The sequence below is a fragment of the Cibotium barometz genome, chromosome 55 (assembly GCF_041138505.1).
Source record: "Cibotium barometz isolate CiBa-2024 chromosome 55, ASM4113850v1, whole genome shotgun sequence".
Taxonomy (NCBI): Eukaryota; Viridiplantae; Streptophyta; class Polypodiopsida; order Cyatheales; family Cibotiaceae; genus Cibotium; species Cibotium barometz.
The window spans coordinates 9,441,978-9,467,605 of NC_141100.1; the positions used below are offsets into that span (position 1 = coordinate 9,441,978).

General features: G+C 41.6%; 2 protein-coding genes across 2 annotated transcripts; both read left to right on the forward strand.

The window, feature by feature from the left end:
* The first annotated feature begins 15,032 nt into the window (after positions 1-15,032).
* On the forward strand, positions 15,033-18,066 carry LOC147607345 (uncharacterized). Its single transcript, XM_086790669.1, has 2 exons — positions 15,033-15,696; positions 16,952-18,066. The coding sequence occupies exons 1-2, from the start codon at positions 15,070-15,072 to the stop codon at positions 17,951-17,953; spliced, it is 1,629 nt and encodes a 542-aa protein (XP_086646795.1). The 5' UTR covers positions 15,033-15,069; the 3' UTR covers positions 17,954-18,066.
* Positions 18,039-23,821, forward strand: LOC147607346 (uncharacterized). Its single transcript, XM_086790456.1, has 3 exons — positions 18,039-18,051; positions 23,224-23,564; positions 23,657-23,821. The coding sequence occupies exons 1-3, from the start codon at positions 18,039-18,041 to the stop codon at positions 23,819-23,821; spliced, it is 519 nt and encodes a 172-aa protein (XP_086646582.1).
* The last annotated feature ends 1,807 nt before the right edge of the window (positions 23,822-25,628 follow it).

Genomic DNA, 25,628 nt, shown 5'->3' on the forward strand with positions numbered 1-25,628 from the left:
CAATTTTAGTACTCTTTAGTACTATTTAAAATACTAATTTACTAATATTGTAACTCTCTTAGTAGTAGAGTTTCACATACTTTAAGTACTCTTTGCATTTAGTGCTCTTTGCATACACTTTTAGTACTCTTTGCATTTAAAATACTAATTTAGTACTTAATATTGTAGCTCTTTTAGTAGAGTTTCATGCACTTTGCATTAAACTACTCTTTTAGTACTATTTAGCCACTCTCTTTTAGTACTTTTTAGTACTAGGTGTGACCTTGTTTCCAGTTGTGCTACATGTCATTGTTCTATAGTACTAGAATAGTACTATACATGTCAATACTTTAGGACTATACTACCACTGTCTTAGGACTCTTTAGTACTAGTATGCTAGTAGTATTTTCTTTTGAATTAGCATAGTAATAGAGGTTAGTACTATACAAATTTTTACTCTTTAGTACTATGCTACCATTGTGTTAGCAATATTTAGTACTGTTTTGTGTAGTATCTGGTAAAGGGTTGTACACAATGTTAATTGGTAGTTGTTAGTACTACTTAGTACTCACAAAGTCTCGGGGGGTGCACTACTAAGAAACCCTTTGTATCACGTGCGTTCAAGGGGTATTTTAAAAACCCCTTACTTGTGATTCTTTTATGAATAAAATGACCCCTTTTTCTCTAAGGACTTACGGGTTTTTTTTAAAAATCAATTTAAAAACCCCTTTTGTAAATGTATTTATGCAAATTTACTTTAAAATTATGAATTAAAAAAACCCCTTCATTTGAACTCACGTGGTATGCTTACATATTTTTAGGTGAACTCCCTGAGCACAAAGTAAGCACTATGTTAGTACTATTCAGTACTATCATAGTGCTTACTTAGTACTATCTTATATTAGTACTATATGCACGTTAGCAAGCACTATGTTTTTTAGCTTATCATGAAGAGCTAGCTTAGTACTAACACATTATTGTGTTTGTACTGCTTACAGGTGCAACATCCACTTCTGAACGTGCTGAATATAAAACGCCCGAAAGCATTTGCACAAAGCAACATGAGGGGGATGCCCGTATAGGTGTGCATGGGTCAGCAAAAGCCTCATCTCGAAAGCTACTTAATGTGGTGATCTAAACAAAGCCCATTTGGCATATTGAAGCCATCATGAGGGAAAAAGGTTGGGGGAGAAGAAGAGAGTAAAGCTAGTGCATGCCAAAGAAAAGGACAATGGTGCCAAAGACCTTGAGGGTGGCACATCCAGCAAGGCCATTGACCAGGAGCATGAGGAGGCTGCTACAACCACCAAGTCCAAAGCCTAGAAGCATGAGGAGGCTGCTACATCCTCCAAGGCCATTGCCCAGGAGCTGGAGGAGGCCACTGCCTACTAGGACCATGAGGAGGGTAGTATATCCACCAAGGTCATTGCCCGAGAGCACGAGGAGGCTATGTCTGACATTGATGGTGACAATCTGAAACTATCTTGCTTAGTCCCTGCAGGGTTTAAGAAGATGAAAGCTTGTAGCCTTCCTACCTAAGGGTTGTGACCTGTACACTTGCCCAAAACCAGATCCGGCTCAAAATGAGCATATTGTTGTATTGCCCCTTTGTTTTGCCTTTTTGGAATGCGCTGCACTTTTTGAAATACACTTTTTGTTTCTATCTTGAGTAGAGTGCATCAATTTGTTGTGTATTTTTTTTAAAAGTTGGTCTTCAGCTTATTATTTTAGTACCTTGTCATTTATCTGAGTACTTCATATTTTTGAGAAGTACCTCTTTTGTGTGTTAGGTGAATGCACAATAGCAGTTCCTCCAAAATGTCTTTGTGTGTTAGGTGAATGCACAATAGCAGTTCCTCCAAAATGTCTACTTTTTTTTATGTTAACAAAGTCATGGTCAAAAGATGGTGCCCCATGTTGTAGCAAAACTTCAGCTTCACAGAGTGGGCAAGCACGTGGTGTTGCTAAGGCCCGAATTGATTCAATTCCTTGCCAAATTGGGGCCCCGTTGTTATGATTTAGGAACTTGGAGTAGCATGGCCCCCGAAAATTTGATGTTGATTGCCAATTTAATAGAGAAAGAGCTGCTGCCATGGGTTCAGAATTCAAATTCAAATTCCACTTCTCACAAGACGAGTGTGTGCAGCAGCTAGGCATATACCATCCCAAGCGGACTACCCATCTCCTATTCCTAAAGCCGTTTAACTCCCTTCTCGACAGGGGCATACAATTGGACCCCATGCATACCTTGCTTGTCGATGACACGCCAGATAAGGGATGTTTGAATCCAATAGGGACTACTTGTTGTGTCTCAACATATGAAGGTGATGTCAAGGATGAAGAGTTTCTCGAGGTGTTGTTGCCTTAGTTGTAGAGGCTATATAGATTTAAGGGCACTATTCCAGAGCTCTCATATAAATTTCCTTACGAAGGACATATGTTCGAGTTGTGGGCAAGGCAACAGAATTCAAACCCCCTCCATGAGCTGCTAAAGGTAATTGAGGCTGAATATGCCGAGGTGGAAAACATCGAGTTTGCCGCCGTGAAGTTCATTGGAGCTGATCCATTACCAACAAGATGGCCTACCGCTCAAGACAAAATTCGGATGTTGCCACCCGATCTGGCTACAGCCATTATTGAACAGAAATTGAGTAGGTTTATGTGATTGGGTCAATTTTAATGCGATAGTCTATATATAACGATACATGTTTTTGCTCTCAAAACCACCTTTTGTATGAGCTCCCTAGTAATTAAAGTTCTCTTTAACTTGTTATATTAGCCTTTGGTTTTCATCTGAGAGTCTTGGGTATTTTGTAAATTTTTGGACATCTCTGTAAATCGTCTTTTATAATTCAAGTTATATTTTACAAAAAAAAAACTTGTTGATTAAAGTTCTTGTTGATTAAAGACTAACACATCACTAACATAAGACTAACACTATAATGGCATAGTACTAACATGAGACTAAAATACGATAGTACTAACACAATAGTACTAGCATATGTATAACATAGTACTAGCATAGATCTAACACAGTACTAAGTCAGTACTGTCCATAGATAGCATAATTAATTAACTAGGACAATAATTAATTACTCTAAGTATTTTTGTTGACTAAAGACTAACACAGTCCTAACATAATACTAACACTTTAATGGCACAGTACTAACATGAGACTAAAATAGTACTAAGCTAGTACTAAAATGATAGTAACATAGTACTAGCACAGTTAAGCAAAGAACTAACCATAGTAACATAGTACTAGCATAGTCTGCAATTTGCATGTGGGGATGAGAAAGGGAAAAGTAACTAATTGTTAGCAATTACCAAATGTGGAAATAACAAACCATGAGATTACTACCAAAATAGTACTAAGATAGTACTAACATAATAGTAACATAGTACTAAGAGTTAAGTAAAGATCTAACAATAATAGTAACATAGTACTAAGAGTTATGCAAAGATCTAACAATAGTAACATCGTACTAGCATAGTCTGCAATTTCTATGGAGATGAGAAAGGGAAAAGTAACTAATTGTCAGCAATTACCACAATGTGGAAATAATAAACCACTAGATTACTGCCAAAACTTGATCATAGCCCAAATTACATAGCTAGAAAGGGCCAGCTCAGTAAAATCAAAATTACAGTTAGAAAGGGAATGGCATCTATTTAGCATGCTCTTCATCTCGGTAGAGCTATCCTCATCCTCAACCTTCTTCCTAGGACCATCCTTCTTCACAGCACCATCCGAATCATCACTTTCATCATCCTCCCCACCATATGTAAATGCCTCTTCTACTTCCTTGTCATCTTCTGTCCACTCCTCTTCTTCATCCTCCTCATTCTCCTCGTTCTCCTCTTCAGCCCACTCCTCTTCCTTGTTCCCCTCATGTTCCTCCTCCTCTGAGGGGTTCGAGGTCTCCCTCATCCTCATCTTGGGACATTGGTGAGTACAGATTGTCATAATCCACTGCATCCCCTGAGGTTGTGCTATGGTGGTCCGTATAGTTGTTGCAGATACCCCTCAAGAACTCCTTATTCTTGTATTTACGCATACTGAAGATTAATTTGAAACAGTGAGGCTGTAGAGAGGCAAGCGAAACAGTGAGGCTATAGAGAGAGAAGCAAAACAGTGAGGCTGTAGAGATGAAATTGCATTCCTGACCTTGTTCAGCGTTACCTAGGAATTAAGGAGTGAGACATTACCTAGGATGTGTTCATGCACCTTTGGAGGGACATGATAAACTGTTGTGCACCGTTTAACCTGGTGCTTTTCTTATAACATTGGGAACTTTATTGCAAGTATTGCATCAGCATGGAACATAGGTGTAGGTGTTTCCCTTAGTAAGGCATAACTATTTTTATATTGTGAAAATTTAGCATAATAGATACCATGCACCACCACTGCGTCTCCAATGTTGAAAACATTACCCCAACCATCCTTCACTTGCTCTGAGAGGACTGTCTTGCCTTGTTTGCATAGCACAATTTAGTAATCCTCATTGTCTTTGTTCTAGGAGACTTTAGCACTGCCAGGTGGTCTCCAACCTCCAACATATTAGCTAATTGGTCCTGCTGCTGCGAGTAGACAATGTCATCCTACTCCACAACTACTTTATTATTGTCCTCTTTATCAGGCTCTAGCTTATGCAACTTCCATGGTTTTACATGGCTTAGATTGATGCACTTGTCCCAAGATTCATCAACACAGAAGGAACAAAAGCATGACAAACTTCGAAACAAAACTTGTGTAGGGTCTTTGCAAGTGAATCCCAACACACAATGTGTTTTGCGAGTACCTTTGACTGTTTGGCATGCGTATATGCATTGCTCCTGTGTCGACATCATTGATCTTCACCTCCACAAAAAGCTTTTGATTTCCATCATTTTCCACCTTCCAAGTCAACCATTCAACAACATCATGGGCATCCTATATATCTTAGTACATTTGCATCCAATTGCTCAGTTGTTAGAGCACGCTTTATCACAGCACCCACACCATCATGCTCTCCCTTACCATGCCCACCACAGTACCAAAGTAGTTCCATAGCATTCGACTGTTGGTTCGTGAATAGTACCTGTAATAACCAAAACAATAAAATTTTGTTGATTGTAAAACAATACTAATTTTTTACATATAGAGACTGTCCTAAAATACTACTAACAGAGTACTATCACAAACTAACACAAACTAACACAAATTAACACAGAGTACTAACATAGTACTAACACATAGTACTAACATAGTACTAACACAGAGTACTACCACAAACTAACACACATACTACTAACACTAAGCAATACATACTAACATAGTACTTAGACATAGTACTAACATAGTATGTAAAGTACTGACACAAACGAACACAGATTACTAACATAGTACTAACACAGACTAACACAAAGTACTAACATAGTACTAACACGGACTAGCACAGAGTACTACCATCACAGAGACTAACACCATAGAGTACTAACATAGTACTAACACAGAGCAACACAGACTAACATATTACTTACACATAGTACACAGAGTACTGACAAAAACTAACACAGACTAGCACAGAGTACTACCACAAACTAACACAGAGTACTAACATAGTAGTAACATAGACCAACACACACCTTGCAATGAAGTAAAATGGTCGTGCTGCCTTAAATTGAGATGCTACTCCATGTGACCAAACCTAGTGCCTTATAAACTTAAAACAATGTTGAATGAACAATGTATCATGTTGTTTATCATCTGAAATATAAAAGACGGATTGCTTCATTAAATTTCCATCCTCCTTCTAATATGACTCTTCAGAAGGTATAAGCTAGCATTGCTTTGAATCCTTGTGATCTTTAAGAGTTGTATTCAACTTAATAGTCCACGACCTCATCAGATAGGAGTTCTACCTCTTCTCATCGTTCTAGTGGGGGTCATCATTATGGTGGGGGTGGATGCAAGGGCTGTTTTAGCGTGGTAGTAATAGATCTGCTTCTCATTCCCCATCAAACAGAGGATGTGTCAGCATAACAAGTGCTGGATCCAAATGCCTATGAACCAGCAACGCTTCCTTACTGTGTGAGGAGGACAAATGGGTCAATCATTGAGGATAGCAAGGGGAAGCATGTTATAGTGTGCATGCATCACCTTGTAAATCCTGAGTTTAGAAACATTTGGGGCATTGATTGAAGAACTCAAGACAATGCAAAGAAGCAATACATTTCGCAAGTATTGAAGATAGGGTTTCATGTGCCCCACCCCGACTTACAATTTAATGAGCTTAAGATGTTGGATCGTATGGAGGGTCATGTGAGTCACATGAAATCATTGATTTCCAAGGCCATCAAGCATGGTGGCATAGGATTGGAAGAAGGCCAAAAAGATGTATCGAGAAAATACCAAACTTTTCAAGCAACAATGAGAGGCAGCCCGAGTACGCATGCATAAAAGAGGGGCTTTCCATCTTGGATCGGGTGGAGCATTTTTCCTTGCTCAGTTTGTAATAAGTATTTGAACTCTTAACATTTTGCATTCAAAACTTTACTTTCCAAAGAATTAAATTTTATGTAAATTATTCTTTTTTTAATGTGTGTTTAATGTAGGAAACTATGGTGGTCTGTTCTCCTTCTTTGTGAGGAGTACGACTTTGCTTATCACGATGGGATCTCGACCACATTTAAATGGTTGCGACAACAAGGTGTCTCTTTGAACTATGAAGCTATGCCCGCTATAGGTTTATATTATTTTGGTTTAATAAGCTTTTAGAAATTAATCTTGTTTGTGTTTTAACATTACTTAATCTTCTCTGATATTATAGGAAGATGATGAAGAGGTGATAGGCAAGGAGGACGAGGAGGAGAATGATGATGATGATGAGGAGGAGGAGGATGAGTGTGTTTAATGTTGTGTAACTCCATACATAATGTTGTGTAACTCCATACATAATGTAACTTACTTGTTATGGTATTTTGGATGTAACTCGCCTTTTATGGCATTTGGGATTTAATACAATTAATATTTCAGGAGTTACTATGTTGTAAATTTATTTTCATACGTCGATATGTCTATTTGTACAAATTAGAACTATCTTCAATATATTGAATTAAATTTTTTTAGATGCATATTGGGGCATTAGCCCCAATCTACACCAAAAGAAAATTCACAACACCGCGAGTGGCAGAAATGGTGATAGTAATCTTTTTTATCAATGTTGCTGAGCGGTGCAAATAGCGACACTATTTTTGAATCTACACTGCCAAGTGGCAAAAATAGTGACGTTGATGTTTTCATCAGCGTCGCTGAGTAGCGCAAATAGCGATGCTGATGTTTTTTGACAATGTGGTGTGAGTGATAAAAATATCGTGGGATATAGCGACGGTTATAACGTGGGATATGAGGAAGGTTACGTTGAGATATTGAGCTCAAGTAGTGCTATTGGCAAACATTGATAAACCACCTGGGTGATAGCTTCCGCATCTATACACAAGTAGTATGGTTGGTGAGATTATGGGTGATATGTGGCCAGTGGGATGACAAGCTATGTGACAGTCATTTTGGATTAGTGGAGACTGGCATAGTTATAGCGCCAGCTCATTTAGTCGGGTTCACATTATGGACCAACCTTTTATTGTGTAGTTGAGTACTAACCCATATAGTGTGTACTCTTATCTTTAGCTTGCGCATGCACTGTGACATTAAGTGGTGTTGCCACCACCTTGATCACACTCCAATAATTCAGAGCCCTGTGGGTTAGATTGAGACCATTGAGGACTCTCCAGTGCTTCTATAAGGACAGTCCTTAATTAGGTGGACAATTTTGCATTTTACATGACTCAATCTTGGTGGGTGTGTGGTTCCTTGAGTATTTTGCAGGTTTGTCACGTTAACCTTATGAGGATACTCAGCCACATGGTGAGGTTCTTGGCAATAATAGCATTGCAGTAGCATGGCTCTCCTTGTTATGGCATTAATCTCCTTGCCCTTCCATTGCGATGTAGCCTAGAACACTGGCACTTGTGTGTTACCTTACATCAAAAAATACTCTGGGTTACCTCCTAAATGTCATCTATTTCCTCCATGGTTTACCGAGGTTTCTATATGCATATTCTTCTTCTTCCAGCACCTCTTCAATGATCATTTGGTTGAGTAGAGAAGAAGAAAATATAATAAAAACCGCCTGGGTGATAGCTTTCGCATCTATACAAGCATCTATACAAGTAGTATGGTTGGTGAGATTATGGGTGATATGTGGCCAGTGGGATGACAGGCTATGTGACAGCCATTTTGGATTAGTGGAGACTGGCATAGTTATAGCGCCAGCTCATTTAGTCGAGTTCACATTATGGACCAACCTTTTATTGTGTAGTAGTTAAGTACTAACCCATATAGTGTGTACTCTTATCTTTATGTTATGTTGGTTGAGTAGAGAAGAAGAAAATATAATAAAATTCAGCTATCCATCTTTGTCTTGTGCATTGCTCTCTCTTGTGTGTGTGTGTTTGCTTGCGCCAGGGTTTGAAGCTCTCCCTGTCCCCCACATTCTCTTGTGTGTGTGTGTTTGCTTGCCAGGGTTTGAAGCTCTCCCTGTCCCCCACATTCTCTTTATGGGATCAGAGCCTGGTTTGTGTGAGAGCTAACGAGGCAAGAAAGAGGCAAGAACAAGGAAGGAAGGAAGTGGTACTACACGGGTAAGAGCACCATCATCTCTTTCCCCTTGTTGGTTTAGGTACAACAACCCCTCTGTAGCTTTGGGAGCTACACATCTCCGATTGAGGAGCTATCTTCGTGGGGGTGGAGCTACAAGGCAAGTATATTGTCCTATTAGATATGGTAATTTTTTACCAAATTTATGTTTCGGGCACATTACGGGTACCGTTTCATCACTGTAAGGTATTTTCGATAGTTTTCTGGAAGTTCTGGTGGTAGAGAACTGTTTCTGCTCGAAATCTGGTTATTGCAGTACAACAGTGCATTTTTGAAGTGCAAACGGGGTTTGCACGTATTGTTGAAACTGGGTGTATGTACATGTACTCGTCATATTTGGTGACACACAGGCTATGCTAAAGTACCACTATTGTATTATAAGTTGCATACAGAAGTTGTCTGTTTGCAGGTTATTGCTGTAGGAAAACATGTCTTACAGAATTAATCAGATTGTTACTTGAGAAGATGGATAAGAATAATTTCCATGCCTGGAAGTTCAGAATGACCAATTTCCTAATGGGTAAAGGATTTTGGGATTAGGTAGAAGGAGACAATGAGGAGTCTCCAGAGTTATCTCAGGAGAATGCCACTCCTGCAGATATAAAGGCATTCAAGGATTGGAATCAGGGTGCAAGAAACTTCATGTACTGGCTTTCAGTTAGTGTCACAGACACTATGATAGGACAAATACAGGATGCCAACACTCCAGTAGTTGTATTGCAGAATCTGGTTCAAATGTTCCAGACCAACACAAAGGGAAGGAACTTGTAGGTTAAAGCAAGAGTTGCATACCGGTGGAAAAGAAAAGCATGTCCATCAATGAATATGACTTAAAGATCAAGGGCATTGTTGAATCCCTTGGGTCTATCAATGTATCAGTGGAGGATGATGATTTGGTGAGTGTTTGTCTCTGAATTGGGCTTGGCAAAGAGTACAAGTCATTCAAGACCTCCACTCTAGTTAGGGAGAATATTCCCAACTTTCGGGACTTGATATCTATGCTGATCATAGAAGAAAATGCTTTAGGTGAGGATTATTCTTCACAAAGCAAGAACACATCAGAATAGGCCTTCTACTCTAATTCAGGTACAGGCAAAGCTAGAGGCCGTGGTCCAGGCCAAGGTGGTGGCCGACAAGGAAATCATTCTTAGCCTGAGAAGAGGCAAATGATTCACAGTAGCAATCATACACAGGTGGAAGAGGCCAATCTAGAGGCCGGGGGAGCTAAACAGGCCGAGGTGGTTGGAAAAGAAATCAAAATGCAAATAGCATAGAGTGCTATTACTGTGGCAAACCAGGACACATGGCAAAGGACTGCTATACAAAAAGCACAATGACATTAAAAGTGGGAAGTTGCAACAAGGTAACTATGCATCATCTAGGAAACATGGAGGTGATGACAGAAGTGAGTAGTTGTTTGTGATGCAACACATGCTTAGTTCCATAATAGGGGATGTGTCATGATCTCAAGATATATGGTATGTGGATTCTAGCACCTCTAACCATATGATTAGTCATGCTGAGTGGTTTAGATATATAAAAAAAATGGAAAAATCGGGTAATGTAGAAATAGGTGATGATACTGCGCATCCCAAAATATTGTTGTAGGTTTGCCAAAGTTTAAGGTTGACGGTATGCATAAGGTATGTGAAGCATGCCAACTTTGTAAGCAAGCCAAACATGATTTCCTACATGAAAAGCATGTCAGTGGAAGACCATTGGATGTCATACATTCAGATGTATGGGGATTGACCAAGATTGCAACAATTGTTATGTTGCATTCATTGATAACCACACTACGAAAGTGTGGGTTTATTTCATGAAAGAGAAAAGTGAGGTGTTAGCTCACTTTCACAGATTTAAAGCCTTAGTCGAGAAGGAAAAAGGCATGCAAATAAAATTCCTAAGATCAAATGGTGGAGGAGAATATTTCTCCAATGAGTTCAGTGAATTCTTGAGAAAGCAGGGAATCAAGAGGAGGCAATTTACGTGTAGGTACACTTCGCAACAATATGATGTTGCAAAAAGGAAAAGCAAGCACATTGCAGAAGTGGCACGTGCCTTGATGGCGAAAAAGAATATGCCACATTAGTTTTGGGCAGAAGTAGTAGCAACTGTTGTGTACATTATGAACATGACACTCACTACAACTGTTCATGGCATGACTCCTGAACAGAAGTTTACATGCGTAAGACCAGATGTGTCTCACTTGAAACTGTTTGGGTGTATCGCATATGTACATGTTCCTAATGGTGAGAAAAAAGTTGGATCTAAAGGCTGAGAAATGCATCTTTATTGGTTATGCTATGGAGCAAAAAGGTTATATATGCTATAACCCTACCACTCGTCGTGAGATGAAAGTAAGCAGAGATGTTATCTTCGATGAGGTGAGTAGCTGGTATGCACCAGTAGTAGTGAAGGCAACAGAAGATGTAGATGTAAGAAGTGCTAATGTTGCACAACATATAGAGCAGCAATCATAGGTGCTGAGTGGACCTAGGGAGTCCATGGTCAGGCAGGTTGAGGAATGATGTAAGTACACATGTATCATGAAAAGAGAAGGAAAAGGTAGATCAACCTTTTGTGCGGCCTAATCTATCAGCACAGCAGCAGCAGGCAGGTCACTCATAGGTGGATGGTGACTCTAGTGGCTCCGAGGAGAGCCTTGATGAGGAGATTGGCATTCCGTCTATGGTTACTCCTGGTGTCAGGAGAACCAAGGTTGTTTTGAGGATACGTGGCAGTGATCCAGGTGTATGTAGGTCTATGAGGGTCAGATACCCTGTTTGATAGGTTGAGATATGATGGATTTACAGCCCATAATTATGCTTATATGGTAAAAGCAATATAGGAGGTTGAGTCCACTTTCTTTGAGCAGGCAATTGGAAATAAGAAATGGGAAGATGCCATGGATGAGGAGATGGCAGCATTGGATGCAAATGCAACATGGGAGTTAGTGCCTTTGCCTAAGGAAAAGAAGGCAATTGGATGTAAGTGGGTGTATAAAGTCAAGCACAATGCTGATGGTTCAATGAGAGAAGGTACAAGGCAAGATTGGTTGCCAAGGGCTATGGGGAGACTTATGGCATAGACTATGAGGAGACATTTAGCCCAGTTGCAAGAATGGCAACTGTGAGAGCTATCATAGCTATGGCTACAGCGAAGGGTTGGTCTTTATATCAAATGGATGTAAAGAATGTCAGCACGACAAATTGGGCACCAAACTAGATCCCTCTTTGAGTAGAGATGGGGTTGAGCAACTCGATCTTGGCCTTGGCTGGTTCTCCAATGTTGGTTCATCTGCTACATTAATGTAGTGGCTAGTTGTTTGACTTGTTGTCCCAAGGTGGACTCCTTGCCTCGGCGGATTTAGTGCTAATTGTTTTGAAGGAAGCCACAAATGTACCCTAGTGAAGTTCTCGGTGGGAACACGTTCCCTTGAAGTTATTCTCAAAGTCCAAAGCACTCCTGCAGCATTGCTCAAAGGAGGTATGGCCCAAAGCATACAACAAATTATGTAAGGGTACATCATCGAGCCCTTCAAGGAGAACTTGTCTCTGGCACTACAGTGAGAGTAGAGATACCTTACCCTTTTTATGTAGTCCCACATGGTTTTGCCATCTTTTTGTCTGACATTTGGTAACTGCTAAAAATAGGACTCCATCAAGTTCCTTAACGTGAGTATCCAACCTTGAAATTCCTCAAGGAATCTCCCAATTACAGTGAGAGTAGAGATACCTTACCCTTTTTATGTAGTCCCACATGGTTTTGCCATCTTTTTGTCTGACATTTGGTAACTGCTAAAAACAGGACTCCATCAAGTTCCTTAACGTGAGTATCCAACCTTGAAATTCCTCAAGGAATCTCCCAATTATCCCTTCATCAGAGAACTTGTCGTTGGCACTACAGTGAGAGTGGAGATACCTTACCATGTTGATGTAGTCCTAGATGGTTTTGCCATCCTTTTGTTTGACATTGTGTAACCTTGACATGAGTATCCAACCTTGAAGGCCACTTTCAAGACTTCAAAGGTGTCCATATCTTCTGTTTCCAAGGACCTCAACCATTAGCCAGCTTTGTTATCTAGGGTGAGGCCAAAGGCACTCACCTTGACTTGATCTTCCACATGGCCAAATGATTTGCATATTTGATTAAACATCTCAAGGTGTGGTATGGGATTGCCAGTTCCATCAAACTTGGTGATTAGCTTGGAGAGATGTTGGCTGGTTTATTTCTTCCTGCCTTGGCCCCTGTACAAGGTGGTGTGCTGGTGCTAGAGGCATGATACTAGCAATAGCAACCCCCCTCCCTATTTCCATGGATATTTTTAACATTTCAAGAGTTAGCCCCCGGCCATGGTGGCTGGAGCAAGTGCTAGTTCAGGAATATTAGGGGGTGAATAATAGGCCATTGGGGGTCTTTGTCTTATGGGAGGACTAGGTTGTGACTCATATGGCTCCATATGGTATATTGGATATACTCCTCGAGGTGGGTTTTATTGGTATATTGGTTCCCCAAGCTAATGTGATGGGGCTGGGTAGGCCCTCTCTCTCTAGTAGGACATCTCGGTCCCTTGGAGAGCTAGTTCTTATCCTAGGTTTAGCATTGGTCTCTGGGCTTGGTATGAATCAATCATTCCTGAGGTAGGCATGGCTCTCTAGACTGGTGGATGAGTCTGGGTTTGGTTACTTTCACTTTGCCCTATCTCCACTCTAGGATCTAGAGGTGGTGAGGACTCTCTTTTAGGTTGGTTTTCCATACCTCTATCCCTAGGGTGCACATGGCTCGTCTGATTGTGCGTTTCACATGATAAAGTTCCGAAGTCGTGAAGTAAGGCTTCTTTGGAAATGGGTAGAAGAAGTTGGGTCTTGCTCCATGATAGGTGGTCTATCCATGCACTGAGCCTCAGGTTCTCCTATCTCTAGGTCGTCATGTGAGTAACTTGTCCAGTGTTGGGATGATCCTCACTCTCACTGGTGTAATCAAAGACTAACACCATTTGTCTCCAAGCTATTTTGACCGATGGGTATGATCTTATGAGAGAGGGAACGTTAGGAAGATTTATATCGTCTCATAAAGGGTTATTTTGCACCAATTTTATCAAGCGTAAGTGAAGGAATGTGTGGAATAGCCGTGTTGTTGGACCCCTTGTATAATGTTTCTATTTGTGAGTTTTTTTTTTGGGAATGGTACGCCAAGAGGGGAGAGGAGAAGAGAAGCCTAGGCTAATACCATCCACTCCATGCATATAGAACAATCAAGCAAGCAAGCATTCACAAACACAAGCATGCAACCACAAGCACAAGAGAGTGAGAGAGATAGAGAAAGAAAGACTCAATTGTGACTAATGGGATGGTCCCGTTTTCGTATTCCATAAAATGACTTAGATAAATTAGCTCACTTTTTACAACCATTTACAATTGGGAGCCCGAAATTGGCTTCCTAGCTCTATGTATATCTATCTAACTATGACCGACATTACACTAGCGGTCATCCCATATGTCTTTTTCAATAGGTGCTTAGCGTGGTTATAAAATGATAGATTACAAGAAGAAGAGTAGCAACACTTGAAAAATAATGTTAACCAGAGTGGTTAATAGTATCTTGAGTTGAATATGACTCTTAAAGATCACAAGGATTCAAAGTAATGCTAGCTTATACCTTTTGATGATTCGCTAATATCTACAAGTCCTAAACTTTGATCTTATGGAAACCCAAACCTGCACTGCTCTTGACTTTTGCTCAATAATCATAGAGAGGAAAAAGGTGATGCATGAACAAAGAGAAGAGCATGCAAGCATGGCCTCTACTATTTACACAAAACGGTGTATCGGAGTCACAAAAAGAAGAGAAATAATACAAAATATTGATGGATAGTTTGGTTCTAGAATTTTTTTTCCTTTGGGAATGTTTAGAATAATTCTTCTCATGCTCGAGGTCGCTGTCTTTAAATGAGAGATAAGCTAGAGAGAGAGAGAGAGGTCACATTGATTTATGCGTAAATCATAGATGTCACATTGATTGATAGTAGTTACGAGTAAATCAAAGGTAGTATGCAGGATTAGAATTGTTTTTTTTTTTTCCTTTTGGAAAGTTTAGAATAATTCTGCTCATGCTCGAGCTTATGGAAGACACACTATATATGTCGCTGCTCCGTGGCTACAGAAGTTGAAGAGAGAGAGAGAGAGAGGGGTCATAGATGCCACATTGATTGATATACGTGGTATGGAGGATTAGAATATTTTTTCTTTCTTTTGGAAAGTTTAGAATAATTCTGCTCATGCTCGAGCTTATGGAAGACGCATTATGGAAGACGCACTATATATGTCGCTGCCCAGTGCCTACAGAAGTTGAAGAGGGAGAGAGAGACAGAGAGAGAGAGAGAAGAGAGGATGGCAGCTGCGCAGTTGCTGATCAAAAAAGGTGAATTAAAGGCGGCTCCTCTGCTTGCGCCTTGCCGCCAGGGGCGGCGCTCCACGAATGGGCTCCGTGCCGTCGCGCCGGTGGCGTTGATGCAGGGCTACAATGCTGTTTTTGGGGAGGGACTGAATACAGCAGTGAAAGGGGAGACCCAAGTCTCGGGAGGCGATAGCTTTGTGAAGTGTGACATCTGTACCAGCAGCATGCAGCTCATCGAGTCCCTCCAGATTGATCAGGCCCTCTCTGTCAGCTTCTCTAGCTTTGGCAGCGTCTCCGAGAAGGTGCAATTCTTCCAGCAGCTGACCACCACCTCCAACACTACCCACATCGTTGTGTTCTCCCGCCACATCCAGGGCTTGGAGACGGTGACCAATGTGCAGGGACTGCGGCCTGAGGTTTCTCCGCCAAAGGACGATACCCAATTGGCAGATTTTGTGCAATTATATGGCGACAGCTACCTATCAAGCCGAATCACTGGTGGTGAGTACTATGCCGTGTACTCCTACTACTCGGACTCGCGGGAGGAGCAGTCCCGGCTGAGCGGCGAGCTGAGAGCAGCAGGAATCTTCTCTACAGTGAGCGTGGATGCATCCTTGCAGGTGATCTGTTGTTTTATGTTGGTTTATTTTTTTTCACGATTTTTGGGGCAAGCGCCCGAGAGAAAATCCACTCACACACCCATATATATGTACACGGTAACCGCAAGGCCCCCAAAGGGAAACACCTTAATTACCACCACACTAGGTTGGTAACTTGTTTTCCCTTTTAGAGTCAACAACCCTCATAAAATGGGGATTTCAATTCACGGCTTTGCCTAGCACACCGAACCACTAAGGTGGTGAAAGTGGCGTTGGCGTTGTACGCCTGGGGCAACAAGCTGTACACGTTAGCACACTGAACCACTAAGCTGACGAAGGTGGCGTTGCTTTAGACGTTATCCCATCTCAAAGCGCATTGACCAATCCTTGGAGGAGCTTTCTAGACGTCTCTTGGTGACGCACATATTTTTAAATTATATTGATAACTTTTCATGTGTATCATATGCTTCTTCGCTTGCACTTTTTTAGCATATCCGGCATGCTCCTGTATATCCTTGGTCGCCCTCTGGAATCCAACCATTGGGCCCTACAAAAGGACACTCTTGGTGCGGGATGGGGGTCTCCGGTTCCTCCCCCAACCCTTCGCGGGCACGTAGGCCGTGCCCCCCGCTTTTGCAGGCTACGTATGCCTGCCTTTGGGAAGCTCTACATGCTGAACTATATCAAGGAGAAAAAGAAGGGAAAATGGGCTTCACACTCTTGGAACCTTCACAAATGACTTGGCAATGATCCCATAAGTCCAGTGTTGTGCTGGACAACAGTGTCTATATGCCCTTGGCCGGTTTGTAGACTCTTTTGCCGTCGGTGGACCGACCTTGATCAAGGGGGATTTATGGGGTCGACTGGTGTTGTGTTGCGTATATATTGCACAAGTAATATAAGTAAGAAATGAGTTAACCATGCCTTTGCAAGACCATGTGGTCCGTAAGGCCACAAAGACCCTATGGTCCATAACATATAATGCCACATATATGACTTGGAATGAGTGACAGAAGCTTATGTTTGTCTAGTATGTGTCCTGCGATCACCGCCATAGCCGCTCAAGACTTATGCATGCGTGGCGATTTGGTGATTATTTGAATGCTACAAATATGACACATATGGTGATTATATATACATTTGCATGGCACCGTACTGAGTTGCTCACAGAGTGAGCCCCTACACACTTGCATGATGCTTTGAGGATGGAGCTTCAGTGTTGATATGATCAGAGTAGTGACACTTATCCCAATCAGCATATTGGAATATTTTGCAGGTCAAGATCGAGCGTTTTAATTCATCTCAGACACGACGCATCCATTTCGTGCAGCGCATGTCCGGCGTAGCCAATCCCGAATTCCCAGCTCCCGAGAAGATGGTAAACTTTGCCTTAAAGTTCCCGTCGATGCAGCTCACAGCTCCGAAGATCATCCAGTGGACTGTTTCTGGCTATGAGCATGTTCCAGGCATAGGCAGTATGTTCAAACCCGTTGCGCGCAACCGCACCATGCTAGCGAGCCGGGAAACCTCAAACACCTTGAGCAAGTTGAAGGACCTACAAGGGAATATTGATGTTATTAACAAGGTGTACAGTCTCTATGGGGGCTATGGCGGAGACAACAAGCTCAACAGTGTGAAGGTGCAAGCAGATAATGACGAGAGCATGGTGCGAGGCTTGGTGTCATCATATGTAGATAATCCGACCAAGCCGCTAATCGTGGGTGATCGATTAGTACTGAAGTGCCTTGCCAGCGGCATGCCATCCCTAGACTACACCGTGAAAACGTATCAAGCCATGAATGGAGGGGCTGGTGCTGCGGCGTTTGACGATGTACAGGATCCTAGAACATATATTCAGCAGCGCAAGAGGATCTCCGCCATACAACTACGCTATACTTGGAACCGAGTCAGCTGCTTGGAGGTCACCTACTCTGGTTGGAACATGGTAGATCAAACCCTTCACCATGGCAGTCATTGCTATGGGGAAAAAATCAGCCCCCTGCTGGTGGTGCTGCCTAGTCACACTGTCAAATCCTTCAAGGGCTTCCATAGAGCAGAACCACATGACACTTCCTCTACTACATTGATAAGGAGGCTTGATATATCACTCGATGATGGTTCTTGTATAAGTGGCGGGGACAGTTCTTATACTAATATTGAATGGAACCGCCCTGAAGGATCATTCCTCATGGGATTTAGAGGCCTTCTCTTTGACGGGGGCATTAACGCGCTTGATATCGTCTATGCTTCCTTCTGCCCTGCAACTTGGTCCTCATAATACTATTATATTATGCCCCCCTTTTGCTAAAAGCCAATCACATGTAACACAGTTGTACCATCTAAGACATTGACTATACTAGTCAATGTCTAAGAACGGTATTAATTTGCTAACAAAATATGTAACCAGATAATATAATATGACAGTTGTTTGTATTGCACCCAACTAAACTAAGGGATTATGGATATGTACAAGTAGCTTCAACATACGGTATACTGTGAGTCTCTTCCGGGCCAAAGTATAATTGGAAACAAAGAAGTATCGTTGTTGAAAAGCCTTAGTTCTATTTTCTTGGTTGGTTTGTCACAATTAGTTAGAGGAAGAGAGAGAGAGAGAGACATAGACCACAAACACGATAACAACAAGCATTGCTTACATCGGATAACCTTAAACAAGTCTTTTGAAATGAAAGAATAGCAATCGGGATGCAAGCAGAAATGCACACCGATATCAACAAACATTGATCAAACACACTGAATATAATAATAATTCATTCAAATCATATCATTCATATCTTTAACACGATAATGGTCCATTAGACCAAAAAATTTCCTTTTGAACATTCCTCTACGGGAATTTCAGTTAAGCAAGTTCTCAATTTGTCATCCCTTAACTTGATCTACTGAGTCAAGTGTTAACAGTAACAATTTGACAGCACAACCCACTAATCTCATAGTGATTTGCTGAATTCATTATCATCATTCTAGTCATGAATATCATCACAGGGACTCGTCCCATTCATCCTCATTGTGGTTTCGTTCAGATTATTATATTTCATCTAATTTCAGAAATCATCATTTTTCAATCAGAATCCAAATCAATTCATCCATTCTCAAACAGAATTAAAAATCATATCAACCACCACTACAAGACAATGCTGCCATACACGCGATAAATTACGAACGCGTGTATGGTCGCGCTTGTATTTGAATAGAATCGGGCGCGTGTATTTTAGCATTTAAGTTCGCGTGTATATTTGCATTTATCAACGCGTGTATAAACGCGTTTATATACACGCAGTAATACACGCATAAATACACGAGAATATTCACGGGTGAATACTCGCTATTATACACGGATAAATACACGCCACTATACACGGATTAATACACGCATGACGACAGAGAAAAACTGAAGATAAAAACTATTTTCCTTAAACCATCTCATAGTACATTACAGTATACATCATTACACAATCCCACTACATGCATTTACAACAATGAAATAAATTCAAAAATAAATCATGCATATGAGATGATAGAAATGTCATCAATTTAGAACATACAGTGACGGATTGGTTAGGGTTCGATCTCATCTTCAATAAGATCCATCCTTGCCAAACGATCAACATCAATATCCATTTGATCAATTGGTAAGGCTACGATTAAATTTATTCCACTATCGATATTCTGTACTCCATTGACAATGGTATCGATGTCCTGATCATCCTCATCAACATCACCATCATCCTCAATGGTAGGGTCATTCTCATGATCATGAGAAATGGCATGCTCATCCTCATTATCACGATCATCTCTTATTTCTTGATCATCGATCACAACATCTTCAATGGCATGTTCGACGTCATCTTCATTGCGGCTTGTTACATCCTCCATATGCTCCATATAAGTGAATGTATTATACATCACTTTGGAACGTGGTGCAATAGGGATGACGTACCACCATTTGATGTCATGCACCATTGGTAGATAGATAACCTACTCAAATACACACAGTACAGTAATTAATTAGCATATCAAAAGTCAAGGGGTACGTGAGCTTAGATATATATGTACATGAAACACATTAGTAAAAAAAATGCATACCTGCTCACATTGTTGTGGCAATACGAGCCTATCTTTCTTTGTTTGCCAGAACTTTGTAGAGTCAATAGTTACATATCCACTTGCATGGCGTTTTATCGTTGCATCAGGCCCTTTTTCCACCACGTTCATTTGCCATTTGACATCCAAAACATACACAAAGAAGCGACGAAAGGCAAGCCTAAATATGTCTTGGATTATGCCACAATAATCATCCATTTTTCCATTAGCTCCCTCAAAGCTACTAATGACACCGCAATCTTGTGTATTTCTCTTTTCATCAATTCTTTGTGTTCGAAAATGCTTGCCTTCACACCATATAGCATTGAACATAGTGCACTGGACCAAAATAGAAGCAATATTTGTGTAAGCAATGTGAATAAATATTAAAAGCAAATCACTTACAACTAATGCAAAACATTAGTTCTATATACCTTTGACATGCATCCTCGTGCATACTCCCATTCTTCCGCCGTGATATGCAGCCCCTCGTCGCTCTCTGCTTTCTCCATTTCCTCATGCAACCAATCAACATGGATATCATTCGGAAGTGTTGCTAAATGCTTAGGGTACGCCTTCCGAGAGCCATGTTGCCTCCGAAAGAGAGCTCTTTCTGCTTGCCTTTTTGTCTTTGCATCCTCATATCTTGTAGCCCATCTGCTCATCACATCACTATTAAGGATACAAGTGAAATTGAGATCATCAATCAATGTTCTGTCAATTACTTTACTCTGTCCTTTTCCTTGAGGCACAATAGAGGTCATCCTCAAGTCCTCTTCATTGCTCCATAGTCGTGGCAAAGAGCTGTCCACCTGACCAAGAAATTCTGAAATATATACAAGAGACTCTTGTATCAACCAACCCTCGGCCATGCTTCCTTCAGGCCTTGCACTTTGCCTCACAAAGTCTTTTAAGGTCTTCATGAAGCGCTCTAGGAAGAACATCCAACGTGCATGCACAGTACCACATAAAGCAATTTCGTCCACTAAATGCACAATGAGATGTAGTTGACTTGTGAGAATGGTTCGCGGAAAAGTCTCCTCTACCAAACAAACCACCTCCACTGCCATAACACGCGCATCATCCAACGTGGCTGGATCAATTGCTTTGGAACTAACATATCTGAAAAATAAATAAATAGTACGTTATACCTCATGCACGTTCATTTTGCAAGGTATAATGAAGGGTGATCTGAGCATGGGTTTTACATACCTCACAAGCTCGCCCATCTTATAAATACATTTTTTCAAACTCTTATTCGCACAATGGTCGATGCTAGTAGGTAGTATGAACTGCGCACATAAGAGCACATTTATGGTTTATGGCATTACAAAATTTAATTTCAACGTACGTACAAGACTTGGAAAACACTTACTTGAAGCATCTTGTGCCAATCGTGGGACTTCAACCCATATAGTTGCTCAACGCCTCTTTTCTTAGTGGTTGTAAAGGCTCCCTTCAATGATCTCATGCATCCAGTGGGAGTACGCAAAGTGGTGATGGCCTGCTTTACCTGCTTCTCCTCTTTCTTTGATATAATCCATGGTGCAGGCGGAAGACGAACGTGCCCACCCACCTCTCGTGGCCAAGCTTGACGCATACGTCCTGCGACCCGCAAGTCCTCACGTACGCTAACATTGTCTCGTTTACCAGTAATATGTTCCCAAATACCAGATCCCACATTCTTGAAGATGTGCATGGGATCAAGAAGATGGTTGATCTTAAGATGGGTCCAATATGGCAGCCGGAAAAAAATGGAGTACCTGCACAAGGGATTGCTCTATGTGACCTTTAATCCAATTAGAGACTACACAAAACAAGATTGAAAAAACATCACTATACCTGTTCATGCCATCTGGAGGAAGAATAGTTGTAGACTCCCAAATACGCTTCCAATCTTTTGCACGAAGTGTTTGTGGAGGAATGTTACTCTTACTAGCAACATATTTAGGATGATCTGAGGGGAGAAATCGATGATGATTATCGAATATAGTCTTACACAAACCATCAGCATACTCATGTACTAACGAAGGGCCACAAACAGGACATGCATGTTTACCCGATGTTTTCAAACCTGTTAAAATATAAATAAAAGTTAGAATAATAAAGTCAAACCGTCTAATTAATATATATAGCCAATAGTAATAGAGTAGGGAGGTAATTAGAATTCTTACCAGAACAATCGCTGTATCCTGGAAAGTCATGCATTGTCCACATCAACACTGCTTTTAAGTCGAAGTGTCGAGAGGAGGGAGGCCTACTAATGTCCACCACCGCAACACCTCTCCATAGTTCCTCCAACTCATCAATCAGTGGTTCAAGATAAACATCCATATGCTTGACTTTATGTTTTCCTGGAATTAGAAGGGATAACATAAGATGTCCCTTCTTGATCGCCATTGATGGTGGAAGGTTGTAATTCACCAACACAACTGGCCACACGCTGTATGCGGTGCTTTTGAAACCAAATGGATTCACTCTTGAGGTGGGTAGTCTATTTTCCTTTGGAAGCATGTTTGATAATAGCCTGCATCCAATATCATCAATTATAGTTAGTCTTAAATCCTAAACCTTAAACCACTAATTCAAATTTGTAAGTTACAATGCTTACTTCAACAATGCGTCAAGACTTGCATTGCTCCATCCATAAACTGTTTGTATATTAAGTAGTTCAAGTGAAGCACGTAAAACTGAGAATGTGCACCCTTCAAACACCGGTGTCGATGATAGCCCATGATGTACATGAAGATGTTTGTTGCAGGTTCTTTATGGATATTCCAGGTTCTTCATCCGATCCATTTGCGTACAGCAATTGGTTGATGGAGATGATGAATCACTTTGGGCGCCAACCTGGTCCGGTTGAGCTTACAGAGTATATGTATGCCCATCCCCCTCCTTCCATGCCTGGTGTCTATACCCCTACCCCGAGTATCCAGGGCACTCCAGTGCCGTCTATTCCTCCGAGTCCGACGAGACGGCATGCAGCTTCTCCTCTTCCACGTCCACCGAGGAGACATACCTCGTCCCAGACACACTCACGTACACCCTCACAGCCACCATCACGTGCTCCCTCAGAGCCACCGTCACGTCAGGGCTCACAGCCACCGTCACGTAGACAATCCCCCAGTCGTGACTCCACCCGCAGCAGCAGTAGGAAGAGTGGGAGTGGAGGATGCGGCGGGTGCTTTGGTGGGGGAGGTGGGGGAGGTGGGGGAGGTAGTAGGGCACGCGGTGAGAGAGGAGATAGAGGGAGAAGAGTTAGAGGAGACAGTTCGGAAGAGGAGGAGATGAGAGAGATGGAGAGAGTGGTTTGCTATGATGTGACGGATAGGGGCGGGATAGTGATGGATGCGAGGGGGAGGGAGGTAATGGAGTACATGCGTGGGGTAGTATCAAACTCATATAGAAATTGTTTTATTAAATTTAAAGATTAAAATAGCCGATTAGTTGGGGAGGTGATAGAGGCTGTACATAGTCGGTACCCCAATCCCCCACATGCTACATTCTCGGATGTATGGGGAAGGACGCGAATAAGGGAGATCTTAAGTAATAAAAGATCTCACCTTAAAAAACTCGCGTACGATGACCGGCTAAATGTAGCTGCGGGTGGCTATCCTGCCGAGAAACCTGCCACCACTGCGCACAAACGCGAGTGGAAGGAGGCAAAGAAACGAGCAGAGGGTGGCGTGAAGAGCAGGCAGCATGTGGAGGCACGACGGATCCAGATGGAGACCGTTGGATCTTCGCATTTCGGATCTGGCGACGTCGAGTCATGGGAGGCAGAGTTCGTAAGTATCCTGCCACTTTATTTGATTGTTTACTTAATTCATTGATTCTATGAATTGTTTTAATCTTACAAATTGTGTTGATTATGATACAGCGACGGGTTACGGGGAGGAAGCCCACAACCCACGATACTGCGTATGCTCGCCGGCATAGCAGACGTGACACGTGGGCCATCTTCAGAGCCGAGGGACGTATTACGGACGCGCAGTTTGAGTTGGCCATGAGACCATACGGTCGACAGGTACTTGAAAATTCGTAACGAATGGTTTTGGTTTATTGAATTGCATATATATATACTTATATACTATATATTACTTGAACAGGCACAAGCTGCTGATGATCCACCGACCGCCGCTGCAGAGGGTGGACGTGAGCACTACTCCTCGGACATTCCGACCGATGCGAGCTCATCTGAGCATGGGGGGAGCACCGAGTCATCATCTGGGTCTGAGTAGTACTCAGACTTGTAGTATCACATTCCATATTTAGGATGTGATTGTATATATTTTTTTGTAAACTCAAGCCATGGGCTACTTCGAGATATGGACTCCCTTGTATACATGTATGAAATTTTGATAGTAATATTGATTTGATCGATAGTATTACATTCATGTCTGTCTTGAATCGTGTAATGACAATGTATGCATTCATGTCGTTCTTGTCTTAATCTCCCTCGTGTATATGTTCTTCATGGATGGTCTAATGGGATGGTCTAATGCACCAAAAACCCTAAACCAGAGAGTGCTATTGGGTGCTGGAATGCTGGAACAGTATTCAGGCACCAAATAGCACTCTCTGGATTTTTTTTTTGCTCTCTGTTCGCGTGTATAAACGCGTCAAAACTGCTAAAATTTGCGTGTATCTGCGCGGATACCCTGGAATCTACGCGTGTATTAATGCGTATAAACTGGCAATAATGCGTGTATAAGCGCATCTAAATTATCAAAACGCGTGTATAGACGCAAGTAAAAACGCGTCTGGTACATTGGAACTGAACAGGATGCGGCTATACACCCGTGTATAAGCGCGTCTAATATTATAAGAAGCGTGTATAGCGGCGTGTATTAACGCGTCTGTGTAAAAAAACGCGGCTACACACCCGTTTATATGCGCGTCTGAGAGGTACTGTACACGCGGTTTTACACGCATGTCTCTGGCCGCGATTATACACGCGCTGATACACGGGCCCGCTACTTTTTTTCACAAGTCATTTTTAGCGGCTAAGAGCGCGGGTATGAGCCCGATCCCTTGTAGTGCACATTCGAAATCATCATCTGGATAGCATTAATACTTATAATTTCAAGTCTTAGATTTACTCGTATATACTGTCAGTAAAGAGCTGCAATTATACTCTCGGTATATACGGGTAGTCACGACCCTTGGAATTCTAAGGTAAATACCATCATGTCTAGGCTTCAAGCAAGTCAGGGATTCTAATTAATTGGGGTACTTACCAAATTACGAATTTCAGTTTGAATATCAAATTGTATGAATTATATCACACAATTATAACCTTTTTGTGTTTCTTGATAAATTTTTGACATATTTGTCTTCTCAGTTGATCTTTAATAACCAAATGCTCTGATACCAACTGTGAGATCCCCCTGTTCCCACCGAGCAACAGATTCGGGTACTAGCAGCGGAAGTAGCACTTCTCGCGCGGGACAGGGGTCCCACACTCGGGGCCTCGCCCACGGATATCAGGACAAGAAACTAATCCATCGATTTATCCAAAACCGAACCTAGAAAAACTTCCTTTATCGGAAAGCACGGGTGATTCCACCAGGAAAACTTTTTACTCTAACGTAGTCAAGATCATTTCTGATCAAGCTGATCCAATTGCATCTTCAAGATACTTGATCAGATCAAGGAAAAAATTTGCACTTGGATCATTGGGATCAACGCTTTTTTCCCCATTCAAGAGGCACAGCCGTGGATTCCTATCCATAGAACAATTACTGTCCGGGATTTACTTTATCTATCGTAATAACAAAAGTTGAGTCTCGATTTACGGATCCATCAGTCCAGCCTAACCCCATCCGATCCCATGGGTTAGCCAACTGTCC

Excerpts from the sequence above, each read along its gene's own strand:
- LOC147607345 (XM_086790669.1), top strand. The coding sequence starts at position 15,070 with ATGGCAGCTGCGCAGTTGCTGATCAAAAAAGGTGAATTAAAGGCGGCT. Across the intron at positions 15,697-16,951 it reads GCGTGGATGCATCCTTGCAG|GTCAAGATCGAGCGTTTTAA; the intron begins GTGATCTGTTGT and ends AATATTTTGCAG.
- LOC147607346 (XM_086790456.1), top strand. Across the intron at positions 23,565-23,656 it reads AGTCATGGGAGGCAGAGTTC|CGACGGGTTACGGGGAGGAA; the intron begins GTAAGTATCCTG and ends ATTATGATACAG.